We start from the raw sequence: 23,432 nt of genomic DNA on the forward strand, positions 1-23,432 counted from the left end.
GGGGGATTTAGGGGGTTTTGGGGGTTTATAGGGGATTTATGGGGTTTATAGGGGATATATGGGGCATTTATAGGGGTTTAAAAGGGATTTATGGGGTGTCTGGGGAATGGGCACCACCATCCACGCTCAGCTCGACGTCAGGGGTGGGTGTTTATTGGGGTTTATATGGGATTTATGGGGATTTAAACAGGATTTATGGGGGTTTATAGGGGATTTATGGGGTTTATAGGGGATTTATGGGGGATTTATTGGGGTTTTGGGGGGTTTTATGGGGGTTTATAGGGGTTTAAAGGGGTGTCTGTGTCATGGGCACCGCCATCCATGCCCAGCTCGACGTCAGGGGTGGGTGTTTATAGGGGATTTATAGGGGATTTATGGGGTTTATGTGGGATTTATGGGGGTTTATAGGGGATTTATGGGGAATTTATGGGGTTTATAAGGGATTTATGGGGGTTTATATGGGGTTTATAGGAGATTTAAGGGGTGTTTGTGTCATGGGCACGGCCATCCACGCCCAGCTCGATGTCAGGGGTGGGTGTTTATTGGGGTTTATAGGGTTTTGGGGGTTTATAGGGGATTTATGGGGGTTTATGAGGTGTTTGTGTCATGGGCACCGCCATCCACGCCCAGCTGGATGTCAGGGGTGCGTTTTTGGGGGAATTTAGGGGGTTTTGGGGGGACTTATGGGGTTTATAGGGGTTTATAAGGGATTTATGGGGGTTTATAGGGGATTTATGGGGTGTCTGTGTCATGGGCACCGCCATCCACGCCCAGCTCGATGTCAGGGGTGGGTGTTTATTGGGGTTTTGGGGGGTTTATAGGGATTTATGGGGTTTAAACAGGATTTATGGGGGTTTAAAGGGGTTTTGGGGGGTTTATAGGGGATTTATGGGGATTTATGGGGGTTTATAGGGGATTTATGGGGTTTATAGGGGATTTATGGGGTTTATAGGGGATTTATGGGGGTTTATGGGGGTTTAAAAGGGATTTATAGGGGATTTATGGGGGTTTATAGGGGTTTATGGGGTGTCTGTGTCATGGGCACCGCCATCCACGCCCAGCTCGACGTCAGGGGTGGGTTTTTATTGGGGTTTTGGGGGGTTTAAACGGGATTTATTGGGGTTTATAGGGGATTTATGGGGTTTATATGGGGTTTAAAGGGGATTTATGTGGTTTATAAGGGATTTATAGGGAATTTATGAGGTTTATAGGGGACTTATAGGGGATTTATGGAGGTTTACAGAGGATTTATGGGGGTTTATGGGGGATTTATGGGGGTTTTTTGGTCCGATGTGCTGTTTTGGGATATTTTTGGGTCCGATCTGGTATTTTGGGATATTTTTGGGTCTGATGTGGTGGTTTTGGGTCTGATGTGGTGTTTTTTGGGGTCCCACGTGCTGTTTTGGGATATTTTGGGGTCCCACGTGCTGTTTTTGGGGTCCCACGTGCTGTTTTGGGACATTTTTGGGTGCAATGTGCTGTTTTTGGGGTCCCACGTGCTGTTTTTGGGGTCTGATGTGATATTTTGGGATATTTTGGGGTCCGACCCCGTTATTTTGGGATATTTTGGGGTCCCACGTGCTGGTTTTGGGTCTGATTTGGGTTTTTGGGATATTTTGGGCTCTGATTTGGGATATTTTGGGCTCTGATTTGGGTTTTTGGGATATTTTGGGCTCTGATTTGGGATATTTTGGGCTCTGATTTGGGATATTTTGGGCTCTGATTTGGGGTTTTTGGGATATTTTGGGGTCTGATTTGGGATATTTTGGGGTCTGATTTGGGTTTTTGGGATATTTTGGGGTCTGATTTGGGTTTTTGGGATATTTTGGGCTCTGATGTGGTGTTTTTGGGCTCTGATTTGGGTTTTTGGGATATTTTGGGCTCTGATTTGGGATATTTTGGGCTCTGATTTGGGATATTTTGGGCTCTGATTTGGGATATTTTGGGCTCTGATTTGGGTTTTTGGGATATTTTGGGCTCTGTTTTGGGATATTTTGGGCTCTGATTTGGGTTTTTGGGATATTTTGGGGTCTGATTTGGGTTTTTGGGATATTTTAGGCTCTGATTTGGGTTTTTGGGATATTTTGGGCTCTGATTTGGGATATTTTGGGCTCTGATTTGGGTTTTTGGGATATTTTGGGGTCTGATTTGGGATATTTTGGGGTCTGATTTGGGTTTTTGGGATATTTTTGGGCCCAAACTCGGATATTTTGGGATATTTTGGGCTCTGATTTGGGATATTTTGGGTCTGATTTGGTTTTGGGGTGTCGCAGGGCAGCAGAGGATGAAACTCTATGAACTGATCGTCAGCGGCTCCTACACCCCCCAGACCGTCCCCACGGGCAGCGGCAAAAACAGCGCAGAGAGCCCCGACACGGTGAGATTTTGGGGGAAATTCGGGGGGTTTGGGGCGATTTTGGGGAGTTTCAGGGGGCTGGGGGGCTGGGGGGACACGGTGAGGGGGGGGGATTTGGGGGGCTAGGGGGGTTTGGGGGTTTTGGGGGTTTGGGGGGGTTTGGGGGGACACGGTGAGAGTGCAGGGGGGGTTTCGGGGGGCTGGGGGGAATAGGGGGGTTGGGGGGGCACGGGGGGACCCGGGGGACACGGTGAGATTTCGGGGGGCTGGAAGGCTTTGGGGGAGAATTGGGGGGATTTCGGGGGGTCTGGGGGGGTTTCGGGGGGTTTGGGGGGGATTTAGGGGGGTTTGGGGAGGATTTGGGGAGAATTGGGGGAGAATTGGGGAGGATTTGGGGACATTGGGGGGGTTTGGGGGAGTCTGGAGGCGATTTTGGGGGGTCTGGGGGAAATTGGGGGGGGATTTGGGGGGGATATGGATGGGATTTAGGGGGAAATTGGGGGGGTCTGGGGGGGATTTTGGGGGGGATTTGGGGGGGATTTAGGGGGAAATTGGGGGGGTTTGAGGGGATATAGGGGAAATTTGGGGAGAATTGGGGAGGATTTGGGGGGATATAGGGGAAATTTGGGGGGATTTGGGGGGAAATTGGGGAGGTCTGGGGGGATTTTGTTGTTTTTGGGGTTCCTGGGGGGGAATTTGAGGAAATTTTGGGATGCCTGGGGTGTTTCAGGGTTCCTGGGGGGGGATTTCGGGGTGATTTTGGGTAATTTTGGGGCACCTGATGTGACTTTTGGGTAATTTTGGGGTGCCTGATGCGATTTTTGGGGTGATTTTGGTTGATTTTGGGTTCCTGGATGTGATTTTGGGGTGATTTTGGGTAATTTTGGGGTGATTTGGGGTAATTTTGGGGTGATTTGGGGTAATTTTGGGGTGCCTGATGCGGTTTTTGGGGTGATTTGGGGTAATTTTGGGGTGATTTTGGTTAATTTTGGGGTGATTTTGGGTAATTTTGGGGCACCTGATGTGACTTTTGGGTAATTTTGGGGTGCCTGATGCGATTTTTGGGGTGATTTTGGTTGATTTTGGGTTCCTGGATGTGATTTTGGAGTGATTTTGGGTAATTTTGGGGTGATTTTGGTTAATTTTGGGGTGCCCGATGCGATTTTTGGGTAATTTTGAGTAATTTTGGTTAATTTTGGTAATTAATTTCGGGGTGCCTGATGTGATTTTGGGTTGATTTTGGTTAATTTTGGTTAATTTTGGTAATTAATTTCGGGGTCCCCCCCCCAGCCGCCCCCCCCGGCCGACCCCCCCCGGCGCCGCCCCTCGGCCGAGGGTCCCTTCGCCCCTCCCCCACCCCCGGGGGGCAGCGCGACCCCCCAGGACGGGGGTGGGGGAGGGGCCGGGGGGGGCTTCGGGCCCTTCGCCCCTCCCCCACCGCCACCCCCCTTCGGGGCCTTCGCCGACGGGAGCCCCTCCCCCTACGGCAGCAGGTGAGGCGGATTTTGGGGTCTTTTGGGGGATTTTGGGGATTTTTGGGATTTTGGGGGGGATTGGGGTGGAATTGAGGATTTTGGGGGGTTTTAGGGGGATTTTGGGGGGATTTTTGGGATTTTTTGGGGGAATTTTGGGGGGGTTTGGGGGGATTTTTGGGATTTTTTGGGGGGGTTTGGGGGGGAATTGGGGATTTTGGGGGGATTTTTGGGATTTGGGGGGGATTTGGGGAGATTTGGGGATTTTTGGGGGGATTTTGGGGGTTTGGGGGGATTTTGGGGATTTTTGGGGGGATTTGGGGGGGATTTGGGGAGATTTGGGGATTTTTGGGGGGATTTGGGGGGGTTGGGGCTTTGGGGGGGGTTGGGGGGATCCCATATTGGGGGGTGGGCGGCAGGGCTTGGGGGGGATTTGGGATTTTGGGGGAATTTTGGGATTTTTTGGGGAGTTCCCCAGATATTTTTGAGATTTCCCTGATTTTTGGGGGGGTTTGCCAGATTTTTTTGGGATTTCCCCGATTTTTTTGAGGGATTTCCACAATTTTTGGTGGGATTTTCCCAATTTTTGGGGGAGATTTCCCTGATTTTTTGGGTGGGATCTCCCTGATGTTTGGGGGGGATTATCTTAATTTTTGGGGGTTTCCCCTTTCCATGGGATTTGCCCAAATTTTTTGGAATTTCCTCAATCTTTGTATGGAATTTCACAGAATTTTTGGGGGATTTCCTCAATTTTTATGGGATTTTCCCTATTTTTTGGGGATTTCCCCAATTTCGGAGGGGATTTCCCCCATTTTTTGAGAATTTCCTCAATTTTTTATGGGATTTGCCCAATTTTTTTTTTTTTTTAAATTTCCCTTATTTTTTGGGGTGGGATTTCCCCAATTTTTGGGGTGGAATATCCCCAATTTTTGGGATGGATTTCCCCAATTTTTGGGGTGGATTTCCCCAATTTTTGGTGTGGATTTCCCCAATTTTTGGGGTTGATTTCCCCAATTTCTGGGGATGGATTTCCCCAATTTTTGGGGTGGAATTTCCCCAATTTTTGGCAGAATTTCCCCAATTTTTGGGGAGGGGTTCCCCAATTTTTGGGGTGGAATTTCCCCAATTTTTGGGGTTGATTTCCCCAATTTTTGGGGGGAATTTCCCCAATTTTCGGTGGGGAATTTCCCCAATTTTTGGGGTGGGATTTCCCCAATTTTTGGGGTGGATTTCCCCAATTTTTGGGTGTGGAATTCCCCAATTTCTGGGGTGGGGTTCCCCAATTTTGTGGGGGAATTTTCCCAATTTTTGAGGATGGATTTCCCCAATTTTTGGTGGGATTTCCCCAATTTTTGGGGTTGAATTTCCCCAATTTTTGGGGTTGATTTTCCCAATTTTTGGGTGTGGATTTCCCCAATTTTTGGGGGGAATTTCCCCAATTTTTGGGCTGGGGGTTCCCCAATTTTTGGGGTTGATTTCCCCGGTTTTGGGGTTGATTTCCCCAGTTTTTGGGGTCTCTCTGACCGCCCCTCCCCCTCTCCCCTTCCAGGCTCCCCTTCCCCCCGGACCCCTTCCCCTCCCCCCGCCGCCCCCCGGAGGGGGGTGGGGGAGTCCCGGGGGGCTCCTTCCCCTCCCGCCGCGCCCCTCCCCCACCCCCACCCCCTCCCCCACCCCCTCCCCCCTCGGGGGGCTCCTTCCTGCCCTTCCCCCCCCCTCCCCCCACCCCCTCCCTGCCTCCCCCTTCTTCCCCTCCCCCGCCCTCCCCCTTCTTCCCCTCCCCCCGGGGGGGCTCCCCCTGCCCCGCCCCCGCCCGGGGGGGGTCCCCGGCCCCCGAGGGGACCCCCGAGAGTGTCCCCTTCGCCCCCCACCCCAGCCTGGACTCGCGCATCGAGGCGCTGCTGAAGGAGCAGCGCTCCCACTTCTTCCCCGCCCCCGCCCCCCACGAGGAGGAGGAGGAGGGTGGGGGAGGGGCGGGGGAGGAAGGCCCCCCCACCCCCACCCCCCCCAAACCCCCCCGCACCCCGCCCAGCCCCCCCCCCCGCCGGTGGGGAGGGGGAGGGGCCCGGGGAACCCCCCCAGGAGGGGCCCGGGGGGGTCCCCGAAGAGCCCCCGGAGCCCCCCCGGGGTGGGGGAGGGGAGGGAGGAGCCCCCCCGAGCCCCCGACCCAACGGGCAGGAGAGGGTGAGTGGGGGAGGGGGCTTGGGGGGGGTTTGGGGGGGATTTGGGGGGGTTTGGGGGGTTTTGGGGAAATTTGGGGGGGGATTTGGGGAGGCTTGGGAGGGGTTTGGGGGGATTTCGGGGGGTTTTGGGGAAATTTGGGGAAATTTGGGGGGATTTTGGGGGGGATTTGGGGAGGTTTGGGGGGGTTTTGGGAGGCTTGGGGGAGGATTTGGGGGGTTTTAGGGGGATTTTGGGGGATTTGGGGAGGCTTGGGGGAGGATTCGGGGGCTTTTGGGGGGATTTGAGAGGGTTTGGGGAAATTTGGGGGGGATTTGGGGGGCTTTGGGGGGTTTAGGGGGGATTTTGAGGGGTTTTGGGGAGGCTTGGGGGGTTTGCGGGGAGGATTTGGGGGGTTCTGGGGGGGTTTGGAAGGATTTGAGGGGGTTTGGGGAAATTTTGGGGGGCTTTGGGTAGGCTTGGGGGGGTTTGGGGAGGTTTTGGGGGCAGTTCGGAAGGATTTGGGGAGGCTTGGGGAAATTTTGGGGAGATTTGAGGGGGTTTTGAAGAAATTTGGGGGGATTTGGGGGGTTTTGGGGAGGCTTTGGGGAGACTTGGGGGAGGATTTGGGGGGTTCTGGGGGGATTTGAGGGGGTTTGGGGAGGTTTTGGGGGGAATTGAGGGGGTTTTGGTGTGATTTGGGGTGGTTTGGGTGGTTTTTTGGGGGTTTTTGGGGTCATTCGGGCCATTTTCAGGTCAATGTAGCCCATTTTGGGGTGGTTTGGGCCATTTTGGGGTTGATTTGGGCCGTTTTTTGCAGTTTTTTGGGGTGATTCGGACTGTTTTGGTGTGATTTGGGCCATTTTTGGGGTGATTTTTCCCATTTTGGGGTCATTCGGGCCGTTTTTGGGTTGATTTGTGTGGTTTTTTGCAGTTTTTTGGGGTGATTTGGGCTGTTTTTTGGGGTTATTTGGGCTGTTTTTTGGGGTTTTTTGGGGTAATTTGGTCTGTTTTGGGGTAACCTCCCATCTGGGGGTGCCCCCAGCCCCATTTCACCCCATTTTCCCCCCATTTTCAGACCTCCTCGGGGGAGGACATGGAAATCTCCTCCGACGACAACAGCGACGCCCCCCACGCCCCTCCCCCACTGCCCCCCTCCCCCTTCCCGGAGCCCCCTCCCCCTCCCCCGTCCTTCCCGCCCCCTCCCCCCCCCCCAGCCCCTGATGGCCGTGCCCCTCCCCCCTCCCCCCCCGCGCCCCCTCCCCGATTTCGGGGGGTCCCCCCCGGCGCTGTTGGAGCTTTTGGGGCGTCCGGGGGGGCGCTGGGGGGGGGTCCCCACCCCCCTCCCGCTGCTGAGCCGCCTCCGCGCCCCCAAATCCGCCTTTGGGGGTGGGGGAGGGGGCGGGGGGGGCGCCCCCTTCGCCCCTCCCCCACCGCCCCACTTCGCCCCTCCCCCGCCCCCCCGCTTCCCGCCCCCTCCCCCGCCCTTCGAGCCCCCCACGGCCGAGGAGAGACCCCCGGGGACGGACCCCCCGGCGCCCCCCGCGCCCCCCGAGCCCCCCGGGCCCGTGGAGGGGGTCCTGGCGGCGCTGGTGCAGGAGATGAAGGCCACGATGCAGCGCGACCTCAACCGGAAAATGGTGGAGAACGTGGCCTTCCGCGCCTTCGACGCGTGGTGGGAGCGCAAGGAGGAGCAGCTCAAGGTGGGCAAAAATCTCACCCAAATCTGACCCAAATCTGGGCAAAATCAGCCCAAAATCTGAGCAAAATCTGACCCAAAATCTGAGCAAAACCAGCCCAAAATCTGACCCAAATCTGAGCAAAATCAGCCCAAAGTCTGACCCAAATCTGACCCAAATCTTCGACGCGTGGTGGGAGCGCAAGGAGGAGCAGCTCAAGGTGGGGGAAAAATCTCACCCAAATCTGGGCAAATATGACCCAAAATCAGCCCAAAATCAGCCCAAAATCTGAGCAAAATCAGCCCAAAGTCTGACCAAAATCTGAGCAAAATCTGACCCAAATCTTCGACGCGTGGTGGGAGCGCAAGGAGGAGCAGCTCAAGGTGGGGGAAAAATCTGACCCAAATCTGGGCAAAATCAGCCCAAAGTCTGACCCAAATCTGACCCAAAATCTGAGCAATACCTTCGACGCGTGGTGGGAGCGCAAGGAGGAGCAGCTCAAGGTGGGCAAAAATCTGACCCAAATCTGGGCAAATATGACCCAAATCTGGGCAAATATGACCCAAAATCTGCTTTAAAATCTGAGCAAAACCAGCCCCAAATCAGCCCAAAATCTGACCCAAATCTGACCCAAATCTGACCCAAATCTGACCCAAATCTTCGACGCGTGGTGGGAGCGCAAGGAGGAGCAGCTCAAGGTGGGCAAAAATCTGACCCAAATCTGGGCAAATATGACCCAAAATCTGCTTTAAAATCTGAGCAAAATCTGAGCAAAATCAGCCCAAAGTCTGACCAAAATCCGACCCAAATCTGACCCAAATGTGACCCAAATCTGACCCAAATCTGACCAAAATCTGACCAGAGCTGCGCTAAAATCTGCTGTGGAACCTGACCCCGAACCTGACCCAAAATCTGCCCCGAATCTGACCAAAATCGGACCCAAAATCTGACCAAAATCAGCCCAAAATCTGACCCAAATCTAACCCAAATTTGACCCAAATCTGAGCAAAATCTGAGCAAAATGTGATCCAAATCTGACCCAAAATCTGACCCAAATCTGACCAAAACCAGCCCAAACTCTGACCCAAAATCTGACCCAAATCTGACCCAAATCTGACCAAAACCAGCCAAAAATCTCCTTTTAAACCTGACCCCGAACCTGACCCCCCGATTTTGCCCCCCTGACCCCGCTGTCACCCCAAACCCCCCATTTTCTGCCCCAAACCCCCAATTTTTGCCCCCCTGACCCCCCAATTTTTGCCCCCCTGACCCCAATTTTACCCCCCTGACCCCGATTTTGCCCCCCAAACCCCCCGATTTTGCCCCCCTGACCCCAATTTTACCCCCCTGACCCCAATTTTACCCCCCTGACCCCCAATTTTCTCCCCCAGCCCTTCCAGTCGGGCCGTGGCCGTGAGGAGGCGCCGAGGCCGAAGGAGCCGCCCCCCGCCCTCCTCTCCCTCTCCCTCGTGGACTGGGCCCGGGGAGGGGGCGCGGGGCTGCGGGGCGCCCTCCGCCTGCCCTCCTTCAAGGTGCCCGTTTGGGGGGTCCTGGGGGGCTTTGGGGGGGTTTGGGGGGTCTTGGAGGGGATTTGAGGGGTCTTGGAGGGGATTTTGGGGGGTTTGGGTGGGATCTGGGGGTATTGGAGGGGATTTGGGGGGGATTTGGGTGGGTTTGGGGGAGATCTGGGGGGTCCTGGGAGGGGATTTTGGGGGGGATTTGGGTGGGTTTGGGGGAGATCTGGGGGGTCCTGGGAGGGTTTGGGGGGTATTGGAGGGGATTTGGGGGGGTCCTGGGCAGGTTTGGAGGGGATCTGGGGGGGATTTGGGGTTCTTGGAGGGGATTTTGGGGGGTCCTGGGCAGGTTTGGGGGGGATTTGGGGGTCTTGGAGGGGATTTTGGGGGGTCCTGGGGGAGATCTGGGGAGAATTGGGGGGTCCTGGGGGGGATTTGGGGGTCTTGGAGGGGATTTTGGGGGGGATTTGGGGATTTTGGAGGTGATTTTGGGAGGTCCTGGGAGGGTTTGGGGGGGATTTGGGGGGATTTGGGGGGTCTTGGAGAGGATTTTGGGGGGTCCTGGGGAGGTTTGGGGGACCCTGGAGGGGATTTTGGGGGGTCCTGGGGGGGTTTGGGGGGGATTTGGGGGATTTTGGGAGGGATTTGGGGGTCTTGGAGGGGATTTTGGGAGGTCCTGGGGGGGTCTGGGAGTGATTTGGGGGGAATTTGGGGGGATTTGGGGGTCTTGGAGGGGATTTTGGCGGGTCCTGGGTGGGTTTGGGGGTGATTTATGGGTCTTGGAGGGGATTTTGGGGGGTCCTGGGGGGCTTTGGGGGGGATTTGGGGGTCTTGGAGGGGATTTGGGGGGGATTCGGGGGGTCCTGGGGGGGTTTGGGGGGGATCTGGGGGTCTTGGAGGGGATTTTGGGGGGTCCTGGGAGGGTTTGGGGGGGATTTGGGGGGGATTTGGGGTTCTTGGAGGAGATTTTGGGGGGTCCTGGGGGAGATCTGGGGAGAATTGGGGGGTCCTGGGGGGGATTTGGGGGTCTTGGAGGGGATTTTGGGGGGGATTTGGGGATTTTGGGGGTGATTTTGGGAGGTCCTGGGGGTGTTTGGGGGGGTTTGGGGGGGATCTGGGGGTCCTGGAGGGGATTTGGGGGTCCTGGGTGGGTTTGGGGGGGTCCTGGGGGGGTTTGGGGGGTCTTGGAGAGGGTTTTGGGGGGTCCTGGGGGGGGGTTGGAGGGGATTTGGGGGTCCTGGGGGGATTTTGGGGGTCCTGGGGGGGAATTTGGGGGTCCTGGGGGGGATTTTGGGGGGTTTGGGGGGGATTTTGGGGGTCTTGGAGGGGATTTTGGGGGGTCCTGGGGGGGGTTGGGGGGGATTTGGGGGTCCTGGGGGGGATTTGGGGTGCTGGGTGTCCCTTTTTGGGGCGGGTCTGGGGGATTTCGGGGTTCTTTTTTCTCCCTTTTTTCATTTTTATCCCGTTTTTCCCCATTTTTCCCCGTTTCCCGCAGGTGAAGCGGAAAGAGCCGTCGGAGCTGAACGAGGGGGGGGAGGAGAAGCGCCCCCGACCCCCCACCCCCCCCGAGGAGGATGAGGATGGTGAGGCCCCTCCCCAAAACCCCCAAAAAACTGCTAAAAAAACCCAAAAATCCGTTTAGATACCCCCTAAAAACCCCAAAAACCCAAAAAACACCCAAGAAACGCCAAAAACCCCTTTAGATACCCCCTAAAAACCCCAAAAACCCAAAAAACACCCCAAAAAACCCCAAAACCCCCTTTAGATACCCCCTAAAAACCCCAAAACCCCAAAAAACCCCCCTCAAAAACACCCCAAAAAAACACCCCAAAAAACACCCCAAAAAACACCCCAAAAAACACCCCAAACCCCCCAAAAAACCCCCCAAAAAACACCAAAAAAAACACTCTAAAAATCCCCAATAACCCCTTTAGATACCCCCTAAAAACCCCCAAAACCCCAAAAAAACCCCAAAAAACACCCCAAGAAACACCCCAAAAACACCCCAAAAAACACCCCAAAACCCTCTAATAAACCCCAGAAAACCGCCAAGAAACTACACCAAAAAAAAACCCCAAAAAAACCCTAAATAGCCAAAAAGTACCCAAAAAAATCCCCTAAAAAACCAAGAAAAAAATCCCCCAAAAAAACCCTAAAAATCCTCCAAGAAAGCCCGAAAAATCCTCCTACAAACCACCCAAAAAACCTCCAAAAAACGGCAAAAAAGCTCCAAAAAAGCTCCAAAAATACCCCGAAATCCCCAAAAAACCGCTAAAAATCCCCAAAAACCCCTTTATATACCCCCTAAAAACCCCAACCCCCCCCAAAAATACCCCAAAAACACCCCAAAAAAACCCCAAAACCCACTAATAAACCCCAGAAAACCCCCAAGAAACCCCCCAGAAAACCCCCCCAAAAAAAAACCCCTAAATACCCAAAAAGTACCCAAAAAAATACCCTAAAAAACGAAGGAAAAAAATCCCTAAAAAACTCCAAAAAAACCCTAAAAATCCTTCAAAGAAACCCCTAAAAATCCCCTAAAAAAACAAGAAAAAAAATCCCTAAAAAACTCCTAAAGAACCCCAAAAAAACCCTAAAAATCCTCTAAAAAAACAAGAAAAAAATCCCCCTAAAAAACTCCAAAAAAACCCTAAAAATCCTCCAAGAAACCCCAAAAAATCCTCCAAAAAACCGCAAAAAATCCTCCTAAAAACCCAAAAACCCCCTGAAAAAATCCGCAAAAAACCCCAAAAAACCCACAAAAAATCCCCCGAACCACCCCAAAAAAAAACCCAAAAAACCCCAAAAGCCCCAAATTTCCCCGAATTTGCCCCAAAGCAGAGAAGGAGCCGCCGCGCGCCGCAGAGGGCCCCGGAAAGCGCCGGAAACTGTTCCGGTTGGACAGCGAAGGGGAAGAGGCGTCCGAAGAGTCCTCCTCGGCCAAGGTGGGACCCCCCCCGATTTTGGGGACCCCCCCCGGGATTTTGGGGACCCCCCCCCGAATTTTGGGGGCCCCCCCCGAATTTTGGGACCCCCCCCCGTGTTTTGGGGACCCCCCCCGTGTTTTGGGGATGGGTTTTGGGGCCCCCCCCCCCGTGTTTTGGGGACCCCCCCGATTTTTGGGGCCCCCCCCCGGATTTTGGGGACCCCCTGACCCCCCGTGACCCCCAAAGGAGGAAGAGGAGGAGGAGGAGGAGGAGGAGGACGAGGCCGAAGCGCAGAGGAGGAGGAGGAGGAGGAGGAGGAGGAAGGGGGAGGGGCCCCCCCCACCCCCCCGGGGACCCCCCCGGCCCGGCCCGGGTGAAGGTTTGGGGACATTTTCGGGGATTTTGGGACATTTTGGGGGGATTTGGGACATTTGGGGACATTGGGGACATTTTGGGACATTTGGGGCATTTGGGGCCATTTGGGGACATTTTGGGGGGATTTGGGGACATTTTGGGGGGATTTGGGACATTTGGGACATTTTTGGGTCATTTGGGCCATTCGGGGACATTTTGGGGGGATTTGGGGACATTTGGGACATTTGGGGACATTTTGGGTCATTTGGGGTCATTTTGGGGGGATTTGGGACATTTTGGGGGGATTTGGGGACATTTGGGATATTTGGGGACATTTGGGGACATTTGGGGACATTTGGGGTCATTTGGAGACATTTTGGGACATTTGGGGACATTTGGGGGGATTTGGGACATTTGGGGACGTTTGGGGACATTTGGGGGTTGGGGACATCGAGGGGACCCCCCCGGCCGGGCCCGGGTGAGGGGTTTGGGGACATTTGGGGACATTTTGGGTCATTTTGGGTCATTTCGAGTCATTTGGGGACATTTGGGGGAATTTGGGGACTTTGGGACCATTTTGGGACATTTCGGGTCATTTGGGGACTTTGGGGGACGTTTTGGGGATATTTGGGGGGGTTGGGGACATTTTTGGGGGGATTGGGGAGATTTTGGGGTTTGGGGACATTTGGGGACGTTTTGGGGGCATTTGGGGACATTTTGGGGATATTTTGGGGGGGTTGGGGACATTTTTGGGGGGCTGGGGACATTGGGGGGGTGGGGACATTTTGGGTCATTTCGGGTCATTTGGGGACATTTGGGGACATTTGGGTCTTTTGGGACCATTTTGGGTCATTTCGGGTCATTTGGGACCATTTTGGGACATTTCGGGTCATTTGGGGACATTTGGGATATTTGGGGACATTTGGGGACATTTGGGGACATTTGGGGGTTGGGGACATCGAGGGGACCCCCCCGTCCGGGCCCGGGTGAGGGATTTGCGGACATTTGGGGACATTTTGGGTCATTTTGGGTCATTTGGGGGAATTTGGGGACTTTGGGGGACGTTTTGGGGATATTTTGGGGGGGTTGGGGACATTTTTGGGGGGATTGTGGAGATTTTGGGGTTTGGGGACATTTGGGGACGTTTTGGGGGCATTTGGGGACATTTTGGGGATATTTTGGGGGGGTTGGGGACATTTTTGGGGGGCTGGGGACATTGGGGGGGTGGGGACATTGGGGGGGTGGGGACATTTTGGGTCATTTCGGGTCATTTGGGGACATTTGGGGACATTTGGGTCATTTGGGACCATTTTGGGTCATTTCGGGTCATTTGGGACCATTTTGGGACATTTCGGGTCATTTGGGGACATTTGGGGATGTTTTGGGGACATTTTAGGAATATTTGGGGATATTTTGGGAATATTTGGGGACATTTTTGGGGGGTTTGGGGTCACTGTGGGGGGCGCAGGGGGGTGACACCACTGTTGTCACTGCAGAGGAGGAAGAAGAGGAAGAAGAGGAGGAAGAGGAGGAGGAGGAGGAGGAGGAGGAGGAGGAGGAGGAGGAGGAAGAGGCCGAAGGCTCCTCCAAACTGTCGCCGTTCGAGGGGGGAGGGGACAGCAGCTCCTCCTCCCCGCGGCCTTCGTCCTCACCCTCCTCATCCTCATCCTCATCATCATCATCATCCTCATCATCATCCTCATCCTCCGAGGACGAGGCCGAAGAGCCGCCGGAGCCGCCGCGGCCGCCCTCCCCCAAACCGGGTAAGCACCGCCCCAATTTCCCCAAAATTTGGGGCGAATATCCCAAATTTGGGGTGAATATCCCAAATTTCGGGGTGGATCTGTCAAATTTCGGGTTTAATCTCCGAAATTCAGGGTTTAATCTCTCAAATTTCGGGGTGAATCTCCCAAATTTGGGGTGAATATCCCAATTTTGGGGTGAATCTCCTAAAATTGGGGTGGATATCCCAAATTTTGGGGTGAATCTCCCAAATTTCGGGGTGAATCTTTCAAATTTCACGGTGAATCTCCCAAATTTCCGGGTGGATCTCCCAATTTTCGGGGTGAATCTCCCAAATTTCAGTGTGGATCTCCCCAAATTTCGGGGTGAATATCCCAAAATTTGGAGTGAATCTCCCAAATTTCGGGGTGAATCTTTCAACTTTTGGGGTGGATCTCCCAAATTTTGGGGTGGATATCCCAAATTTTGGGGTGAATCTCCCTAATTTCGGGGTGGATCTCCCAAATTTTGGGGTGAATCTCCCAAATTTTGGGGTGGATCTCCCAAATTTTGGGGTGAATCTCCCAAATTTTGGGGTGGATCTCCCAAATTTTGGGGTGAATCTCCCAAATTTCGGGTTCCCCCCTCTGACCCCCCCCTTTCTCTCCCGCAGCCCCTCCCCCGCCGCCGCCGCGCCCCTCCTCGCCCATCCCGCTGCTGCCGCCCCCCAAAAAACGCCGAAAGGCCGAAGAGCCGCCCCCTGCCCCCCAACCACCACCCCACCCGAGCCCCCCGAGCCCCCCGAAGCCCCCCACGCCCCTCCCCCGGCGCCGCGAGCCCCCCGCCCGCCCCCCGGCGCCGCCGCCGCGGTTGGTGGCGAACCTCCCGGCCGATCACGCGTCGCTGGTGAAGAGCTGCGCCGACACCTCCACCAACGCCACCAACGCCACCGACGGGGGTCCCGCGCGGCGCCCCCCGCCCCGGCGCCCGCCCCGCGCCGCCGCCGAGCACCTCGGGGCCTCCTCGCTGCTGGAGCTGTCCCGCGGCGCGCACAGCGCCCCCCGCAGGAGCCCCCAGCGCGGCGTTGGCGGTGATTTGGCGGTGCTGGCGGCCATCGCTCTCGACGACACCGACGCCGACGCGCCGCCGGTGCTGCTGGAGCACAACTACGCCAAAACGCCGCCGGCCGCGCCCGCCGGGCACGCGCCGTGCCTGGAGGAGGTGCTGGAGGCACCCGAGGAGGTGGTGGCGGAGCTGCCGCCGGTCGGCGGCACCGACAGCGACGCGGCGGCTCCGTCGGCGGTTCCGCCGCGGCGCAAACGGCACCGACCGCCGCCGCCGCCATCATCATCATCATCATCATCATCATCGAGTGACAGCGACAGCGACAGCGACAGCAGCGAGGGCGGCACGCGGCGGTGGCTGCGGCCCCGTGGTGGTGGCACCGCGCCGGTGGCGCCGGTGGCGTTCGCGCCGCGCAGCGAGTTCGAGCAGATGACGATCCTGTACGACATCTGGAGCGCCGGGCTGGACGCCGAGGACGCGCGGTTCCTGCGGGTCACCTACGAGCGGCTGCTGCAGCAGGACGGCGCCGCACACTGGCTCAACGACACCCACTGGGTGCCCCACACCGATATCCTGACGGGGCTGCGGGTGGGGACACTGGAGTGGGTGTTGGGGACACAAAAATGGGTGTTGGGGACATTGGAATGGGTGTTGGGGACATTGGAATGGGCGTTGGGGACACTGGGACGGGTGTTGGGGACATTGGGATGGGCGTTGGGGACATTGGAATTGGCGTTGGGGACATTTGGATGGTTGTTGAGGACACAGGGATGGGTGTTGAGGACACAAAAATGGGCATTGGGGACACAAGGGTGGCATTGGGGACACCAAGATGGGTGTTGGGGACATTGGGATGGGCATTGGGGACATTGGGATGGGTGTTGGGGACACAAAAATGGGCATTGGGGACACCAAAATGGGCATTGGGGACACAAGGGTGGCACTGGGGACACCAAGATGGGCGTTGGGGACATTGGGATGGGCGTTGGGGACATTGGGATGGGTGTTGGGGACACTGGATTGGGGGTTGGGGACACTGGAGTGGGGGTTGGGGACATTGGGATGGGCGTTGGGGACATTGGATGGGAGTAGGGGACATTGGAATGGGCATTGGGGACGTTGGGATGGGCGTTGGGGACATTTGGATGGGCGTTGGGGACATTGGGATGGGCGTTGGGGACACTGGAATGGGTGCTGGGGACACAAAAATGGGTGTTGGGGACATTAAATGGGTGTTGGGGACATTAAATGGGTGTTGGGGACATTGGATGGGTGTTGGGGACACCAAAATGGGCATTGGGGACACAAGGGTGGCACTGGGGACACCAAGATGGGTGTTGAGGACATTGGGATGGGCGTTGGACACATTGGAATGGGTGCTGGGGACACTGGAATGGGTGTTGGGGACATTGGATGGGTGTTGGGGACACAAAAATGGGTGTTGGGGACATTGGATGGGTGTTGGGGACATTGGGATGGGCGTTGGGGACACATGGATGGGTGTTGGGGACATTAAATGGGTGTTGGGGACACTGGAATGGGTGTTGGGGACATTGGATGGGTGTTGGGGACACAAAAATGGGCATTGGGGACACCAAAATGGGCATTGGGGACACAAGGGTGGCACTGGGGACACCAAGATGGGTGTTGGGGACATTGGAATGGGCGTTGGGGACATTGGAATGGGCGTTGGGGACATTTGGATGGTTGTTGAGGACACAGGAATGGGCGTTGAGGACACAGGGATGGGCACTGGGGACACAAGGGTGGCACTGGGGACACCAAGATCAGCGTTGGCGACATTGGGATGGGCATTGGACACATTGCAATGGGTGCTGGGGACATTGGATTGGGTGTTGGGGACATTGGGATGGCCGTTGGGGACATTGGGATGGGTGTTGGGGACACTGGATTGGGTGTTGGGGACATTGGGATGGCCGTTGGGGACATTGGGATGGGTGTTGAGGACACAGGGACGGGCCCTGGGGACACAGGGATGAACTTTGGGGACCCAAGGGTGCCATCGGGGACACAAGGATGGGCTCTGGGGACCCAAGGGTGGCACTGGGGAGACAGTGACGGGCTCTGGGGACACAAGGGTGGCATTGGGGACACGGGGATGGGCTCTGGGGACATTTGGATGGTTGTTGAGGACACAAGGGTGGCTCTGGGGCCCCAAGGGTGGCTCTGGGGACCCAAGGGTGGCATTAAGGACACAGTGACGGGCCCTGGGGCCCCAAGGGTGCCGTGGCTGTCCCGTTGTCCCTTGACGCGCTCACTGACGCGCGCGGGCAGCCCGCGGCGCCGGCGCCGGTGGCCGGAGAGCCGCGAGCACCGGACGGGCAGCGCCCGCAGCGAGGGCTACTACCCCATCAGCCGGCGCGAGAAGGCGCGCTACCTGCGGCCCTGCCCCGCGCCGCGCCCCGACCCCGACGCGCCCGACGCACAGGTGAGCCCCGTGACGTCCCCACGGTGTCCCCGATGTCACCGCGGTGTCCCCACGGTGTCACCGCCCGCAGGGCCCCAACCGCGTCCTGTCGGAGCGCCGCTCGGAGCAGCGGCGGCTGCTCAGCGCCATCGGCGCGGCCGCGCTGCCGGACAGCGACCTGCTCAAGCTCAACCAGCTCAAGGTGGGTCCCGATGGCGGCTCCGGGGTCGTTCGGTGTCACTGCGGTCACACCGGTGTCACTGGGTGTCCCCGGCACCGGTGACGTGTCCCCGTGTGCCGTCCTTGTGTCCCCCTCATGTCCCCGTGTCCCCCCGTGTCCCCCCGTGTCCCCCCGTCCCATCCCCATGTCCCCATGTCCCCGTGTCCCCCTGTGCCACCCCCGTGTCCCCCCCATGTCCCCCCATGCCACCCCCGTGTCCCCCCGTGCCATCCCCATGTCCCCCATCATGTCCCCCTGTCCCATCCCCGTGTCCCTTTGTCCCTCCGTGCCATCCCCGTGTCCCCATGTCCCCGTGTCCCCCTGTGCCATCCCCGTGTCCCCCCCGTGTCCCCCCATGCCATCCCTGTGTCCCCCTGTGCCACCCCCGTGTCCCCCCCATGTCCCTGTGACCCCCCCATGTCCCTGTGAACCCCATGCCATCCCTGTGACCCCCCCATGTCCCTTTGTCCCCCCGTGCCATCCCCATCCCTGGTGACACGTCCCCATGTCCCCCGTGTGCCATCCCCGTGTCCCCATGTCCCCACCGTGTCCCCCTGTGTCCCTTTGTCCCCCCATGCCATCCCCATGTCCCCCCATGTCCCCCCCATGTCCCCCCATGCCATCCCTGTGTCCCCCTGTGCCACCCCCGTGTCCCCCCCGTGTCCCTGTGACCCCCCATGTCCCTGTGTCCACTGTGCCATCATCACATCCCCGTGTCCCCCTGTGCCACCCCCGTGTCCCCCCGTGTCCCCCCGTGCCATCCCCATGTCCCCCATCATGTCCCCCATGCCATCCCCGTGTCCCTTTGTCCCTCCGTGCCATCCCCGTGTCCCCCCGTGTCCCCCCATGTCCCCCTGTCCCTGTGGGCCACCCCTGTGTCCCCCCGTGTCCCCCCGTATCCCCCCCGTGCCATCCTCACATCCCCCCCATGTCTCCCCTTTGTCCCCCCGTGCCACCCCGTGTCCCCCTGTGTCCCTTTGTCCCCCCCATGTCCCCATGTCCCCCCGTGTGCCATCCCCGTGTCCCCCCCGTGTCCCCCCCCATGTCCCCATGTCCCCCCGTGCCGTCCCCATGTCCCCCATCGTGTCCCCCTGTGCCCTCCCCATGTCCCCCTGTGTCCCCCCATGTCCCCTCGTGTCCCTTTGTCCCCCTGTGCCATCCCCGTGTCCCCCCATGCCATCCCCGTGTCCCCCCATGCCATCCCTGTGTCCCCCCGTGTCCCTGTGACCCTCCATGTCCCCCCCGTGTCCCTTTGTCCCCCCCATGCCCCCCTGTGCCATCCCCGTGTGCCATCCCCGTGTCCCCCCATGCCATCTCCGTGTCCCCCCCCATGTCCCTGTGACCCCCGTGTCCCCCCCGTGTCCCTTTGTCCCCATGTGCCACCCCCATGTCCCCAGTGCCACCCCCTGTCCCCCCCTGTCCCTGTGTCCCCCCTGTGTCCCTGTGTCCTCCTGTGCCATCCCCATGTCCCCCCGTGTCCCCCCCATGCCATCCCCGTCTCCCCGTGTGCCATCCCCGTGTCCCTTTGTCCCCATGTCCCCCCATGTCCCCCATGCCATCCCCGTCTCCCCGTGTGCCATCCCTGTGTCCCTTTGTCCCCCCGTCCCCATCCCCATGTCCCCGGTGCCACCCCCGTGTCCCCCCCGTGTCCCTTTGTCCCCATGTGCCATCCCCATGTCCCCGGTGCCACCCCCTGTCCCCCCCTGTCCCTGTGTCCCCCCTGTGTCCCCGTGTCCCCGGTGCCACCCCTTTGTCCCCCCTGTGTCCCCGTGTCCCCGGTGCCACCCCCGTGTCCCCCCCGTGTCCCTTTGTCCCCATGTGCCATCCCCGTGTCCCCGGTGCCACCCCCTTTGTCCCCATGTGTCCCCGTGTCCCCGGTGCCACCCCCTGTCCCCCCATGTCCCCGTGTCCCCGGTGCCACCCCCTTGTCCCCCCCTGTGTCCCCGTGTCCCCGGTGCCACCCCCATGTCCCCCCCTGTGTCCCCGTGTCCCCGGTGCCACCCCCATGTCCCCCCCTGTGTCCCCGTGTCCCCGGTGCCACCCCCTTTGTCCCCCCATTGTCCCCAGTTCCGGAAGAAGCGTCTCCGCTTCGGCCGCAGCCGCATCCACGAGTGGGGTCTGTTCGCCATGGAGCCGATCGCGGCCGACGAGATGGTCATCGAGTACGTGGGCCAGAACATCCGCCAGGTCTGTGTCCCCAAGGTGTCCCCAGGGTGTCCCCTCGGTGTCCCCAGACCCCCTCAGGTGTCCCCAGGGCCATCGCTGTCCCCACGGTGTCCCCATGGTGTCCCCGGGGCTTTGGGTGACCTCTGGGTGGCTGTGGGTGTCCTTGGGTGACCTCTGGGTGGCCTTGGGTGGCCTCTGGGTGGCTTTGGGTGGCCTCTGGGTGGCTTTGGGTGGCCTCTGGGTGGCCTGGGGTGGCCTTGGGTGACCTCTGGGTGACCTCTGGGTGGCTTTGGGTGACCTCGGGGTGGCCTCTGGGTGACCTCTGGGTGACATCGGGTGACCCCGGGTGGCCCCGGGTGGCCTTGGCTGACCCCGGGTGACCCCGGGTGGCCTTGGCTGACCCCGGGTGACCCCGGGTGCCCTTGGGTGACCCCGGGTGACCCCGGGTGGCCTTGGCTGACCCCGGGTGACCCCGGGTGCCCTTGGGTGACCCCGGGTGACCCCGGGTGGCCTTGGCTGACCCCGGGTGACCCCGGGTGCCCTTGGGTGACCCCGGGTGACCCCGGGTGGCCTTGGCTGACCCTGGGTGACCCGGGGTGGCCTCGGTGACGCGGGGCGGGCGCAGGTGGTGGCCGACATGCGTGAGAAGCGCTACGCGCAGGAGGGCATCGGCAGCAGTTACCTGTTCCGCGTGGACCACGACACCATCATCGACGCCACCAAGTGCGGCAACCTGGCGCGCTTCATCAACCACTGCTGCACGGTGAGCGCGGCGCGGGGGGCCGGGGGGCTTGGGGGGTCCTGGGGGGCTCGGGGGGCTCAGGGGGTCCTGGTGGGCCCCAGGGCTTGGGGGTCCCACTGACCCCTTTAGTGCTTGGGGGTCTCTGGGGGTCCTGGTTGTCCCCAGGGCTTGGGAGGCTCTGGGGGTCTGATGGTCCCCAGGACTTGGGGGGCTTGGGGGTCCTGGTGGTCCCCAGGGCTTGGGGGGCTCTGGGGGTCCCACTGACCCCTGGTGCTTGGGGGGCTCGGGGGGCTCAGGGGGTCCTGGTGGTCCCCAGGGCTTGGGGGTCCCACTGACCCCTGGTGCTTGGGGGGCTCGGGGGGCTCGGGGGGTCCTGGTGGTCCCTTTAGTGCTTGGGGGGCTCGGGGGGCGCTGGGGGTCCCGGGGCTTGGGGGTCCCACTGACCCCTGGTGCTTGTGGGGCTCGGGGGGTCCTGGTGGGCCCCAGGGCTTGGGGGGCTCGGGGGGTCCTGGTGGGCCCCAGGGCTTGGGGGGCGCTGGGGGTCTGCTGGCCCCTTTAGTGCTTGGGGGGCCCACTGACCCCCAGGGCTTGGGGGGCTCTGGGGGTCCCGCTGGTCCCCAGGGCTTGGGGGTCCCACTGACCCCTTTAGTGCTTGGGGGGCTCAGGGGGTCCTGGTGGCCCCCAAGGCTTGGGGGTCTCTGGGGGTCTGATGGTCCCCAGGGCTTGGGGGGCGCGGGGGGTCCTGGTGGTCCCCAGGGCTTGGGGGGCTCTGGGGGTCTGATGGTCCCCAGGACTTGGGGGGCTCGGGGGGTCCTGGTGGTCCCCAGGGCTTGGGGGGCTCGGGGGGCTCGGGGGGTCCTGGTGGTCCCTTTAGTGCTTGGGGGGCTCGGGGGGTGCTGGGGGTCCCGGGGCTTGGGGGTCCCACTGACCCCTGGTGCTTGTGGGGCTCGGGGGGTCCTGGTGGGCCCCAGGGCTTGGGGGGCGCTGGGGGTCCCGCTGGTCCCCAGGGCTTGGGGGTCCTGCTGACCCACGGTGCTCTGTGGGTCCCCCTGACCCCTCATGCCCTGGGGGTCGCTGTGGGTCCCACTGACCCCGGTACTTGGGGGTCCCCTCACCCCGGTACTTGTGGGTCCGCTGACCCCGGTACTTGTGGGTCCCGCTGACCCCGGTGCTTGGGGGTACCGCTGACCCCGGTGCTTGGGGGTACCACCGACCCCCCGGTACTTGTGGGTCCCCTGACCCCCCGGTACTTGTGGGTCCGCTGACCCCCGGTGCCCCCCAGCCCAACTGCTACGCCAAGGTGATCACCATCGAGGCGCAGAAGAAGATCGTCATCTACTCGAAGCAGCCGATCGGCGTCAACGAGGAGATCACCTACGACTACAAGTTCCCCATCGAGGACACCAAGATCCCGTGCCTGTGCCGCACCGAGAGCTGCCGCGGCACCCTCAACTGACGCGCCGGCGCCGCGCGGGGCCCGCGGCGGGAACGGCGGCGCGGCCGCGGTTGGGTTTTGGCCAACGTGGTTGGGGTTTGGCCACCATGGTTGGGGTTTGGCCACCAGCGTTGGGTTTTGGCCACCAGCGTTGGGTTTTGGCCACCATGGTTGGGGTTTGGCCAACGTTGTTGGGGTTTGGCTGCCACCATTGACTTTTGGCCACCATGGTTGGGGTTTGGCCACCACCGTTGGATTTTGGCCGCCACCGTTGACCTTTGGTCACCACTGTTGGATTTTGGCCGCCATGGTTGGGGTTTGGCTGCCACCATTGACCTTCGGCCGCTGTGGTTGACGTTTGGCCACCGCCGTTGGCTTTTGGCTGCCATAGTTGGGGTTTGGCCACCGCCGTTGGCTTTTGGCCACCGCCGTTGGGGTTTGGCTGCCACCATTGACCTTTGGTTGCCGTGGTTGACGTTTGGCCACCACAGTTGGGTTTTGGCCACCACCGTTGGGTTTTGGCCACCGGGATCAGCGTTTGGCCACCGGGAGCCACCACCGACCGGAGGGAGCCGAGAGTCGACCTTTGGCCGCCGCGGCACTGCCGCCCCTCCCCCACCACGATGACATCACCGTGACATCACCGCGACATCGCCGTGACATCATCGCGACGTCGCCGTGACATCATCGCGACGTCACCGCGCCCCTCCCCCCTCCCAAAAAAGGCTTTTTTCTCCCTTTTTTTTGGCTGTTTCTTGTAGAAACTGGGGGCGTGTCTGGGTGGGGGGGGGATGTGGGGGAGGGGGGGGGGTCTGCCCCTCCCCCCCCGCCCCTCCCCCCACTCTGTAAATACCCCCGGGGGGTGTAAATACCTGTACATGCCCCTCCCCCCTGTACATATGTGGATATGGGGGGGCCCCCGAGCCCCCCCTTTTTATAAAGGGCCACTGAGCTTTGGCACCGCCTCCGTCTCCGTTTTTTGGGGGGCTCTGGGGGGTTTTGGGGGTTTTGGGGTTGGCCTGTGGGACTCTGGGACATGTGTGAGGGATTTTGGGGGATTTAGGGGGTTTTGGGGTTGTCCTGTGGGACTTGTGGGGATTTGTGAAGGATTTTGGGGGGCTCTGAGGGGTTTGGGGGGTTTTGGGGTCAGCCTGTGGGACTCTGGGACACGTGTGAGGGATTTTGGGGGATTTAG

General features: G+C 59.3%; 1 protein-coding gene across 1 annotated transcript in view; it reads left to right on the top strand.

Annotated features, from left to right (window-relative positions):
- Positions 1–23,194, top strand: part of LOC121469031 (histone-lysine N-methyltransferase SETD1A-like) — a gene marked incomplete at its 5' end in the record, with an annotated part of 23,509 nt that extends 315 nt beyond the window's left edge. The window contains 13 exons of the mRNA XM_072920893.1: positions 2,274–2,377; positions 3,647–3,849; positions 5,378–5,531; positions 7,064–7,120; positions 7,203–7,688; positions 9,056–9,196; positions 10,674–10,722; positions 14,855–15,814; positions 17,526–17,695; positions 17,766–17,876; positions 19,962–20,081; positions 20,686–20,823; positions 22,085–23,194. Coding sequence (XP_072776994.1) covers positions 2,274–2,377; positions 3,647–3,849; positions 5,378–5,531; positions 7,064–7,120; positions 7,203–7,688; positions 9,056–9,196; positions 10,674–10,722; positions 14,855–15,814; positions 17,526–17,695; positions 17,766–17,876; positions 19,962–20,081; positions 20,686–20,823; positions 22,085–22,258 — 2,867 coding nt within the window. The remainder of the gene's footprint in view (positions 1–2,273; positions 2,378–3,646; positions 3,850–5,377; positions 5,532–7,063; positions 7,121–7,202; positions 7,689–9,055; positions 9,197–10,673; positions 10,723–14,854; positions 15,815–17,525; positions 17,696–17,765; positions 17,877–19,961; positions 20,082–20,685; positions 20,824–22,084) is intronic.
- Between the last annotated feature and the right edge of the window lie 238 nt (positions 23,195–23,432).

This window comes from Taeniopygia guttata, chromosome 34, assembly GCF_048771995.1.
Source record: "Taeniopygia guttata chromosome 34, bTaeGut7.mat, whole genome shotgun sequence".
In the NCBI taxonomy this organism is placed as follows: Eukaryota; Metazoa; Chordata; class Aves; order Passeriformes; family Estrildidae; genus Taeniopygia; species Taeniopygia guttata.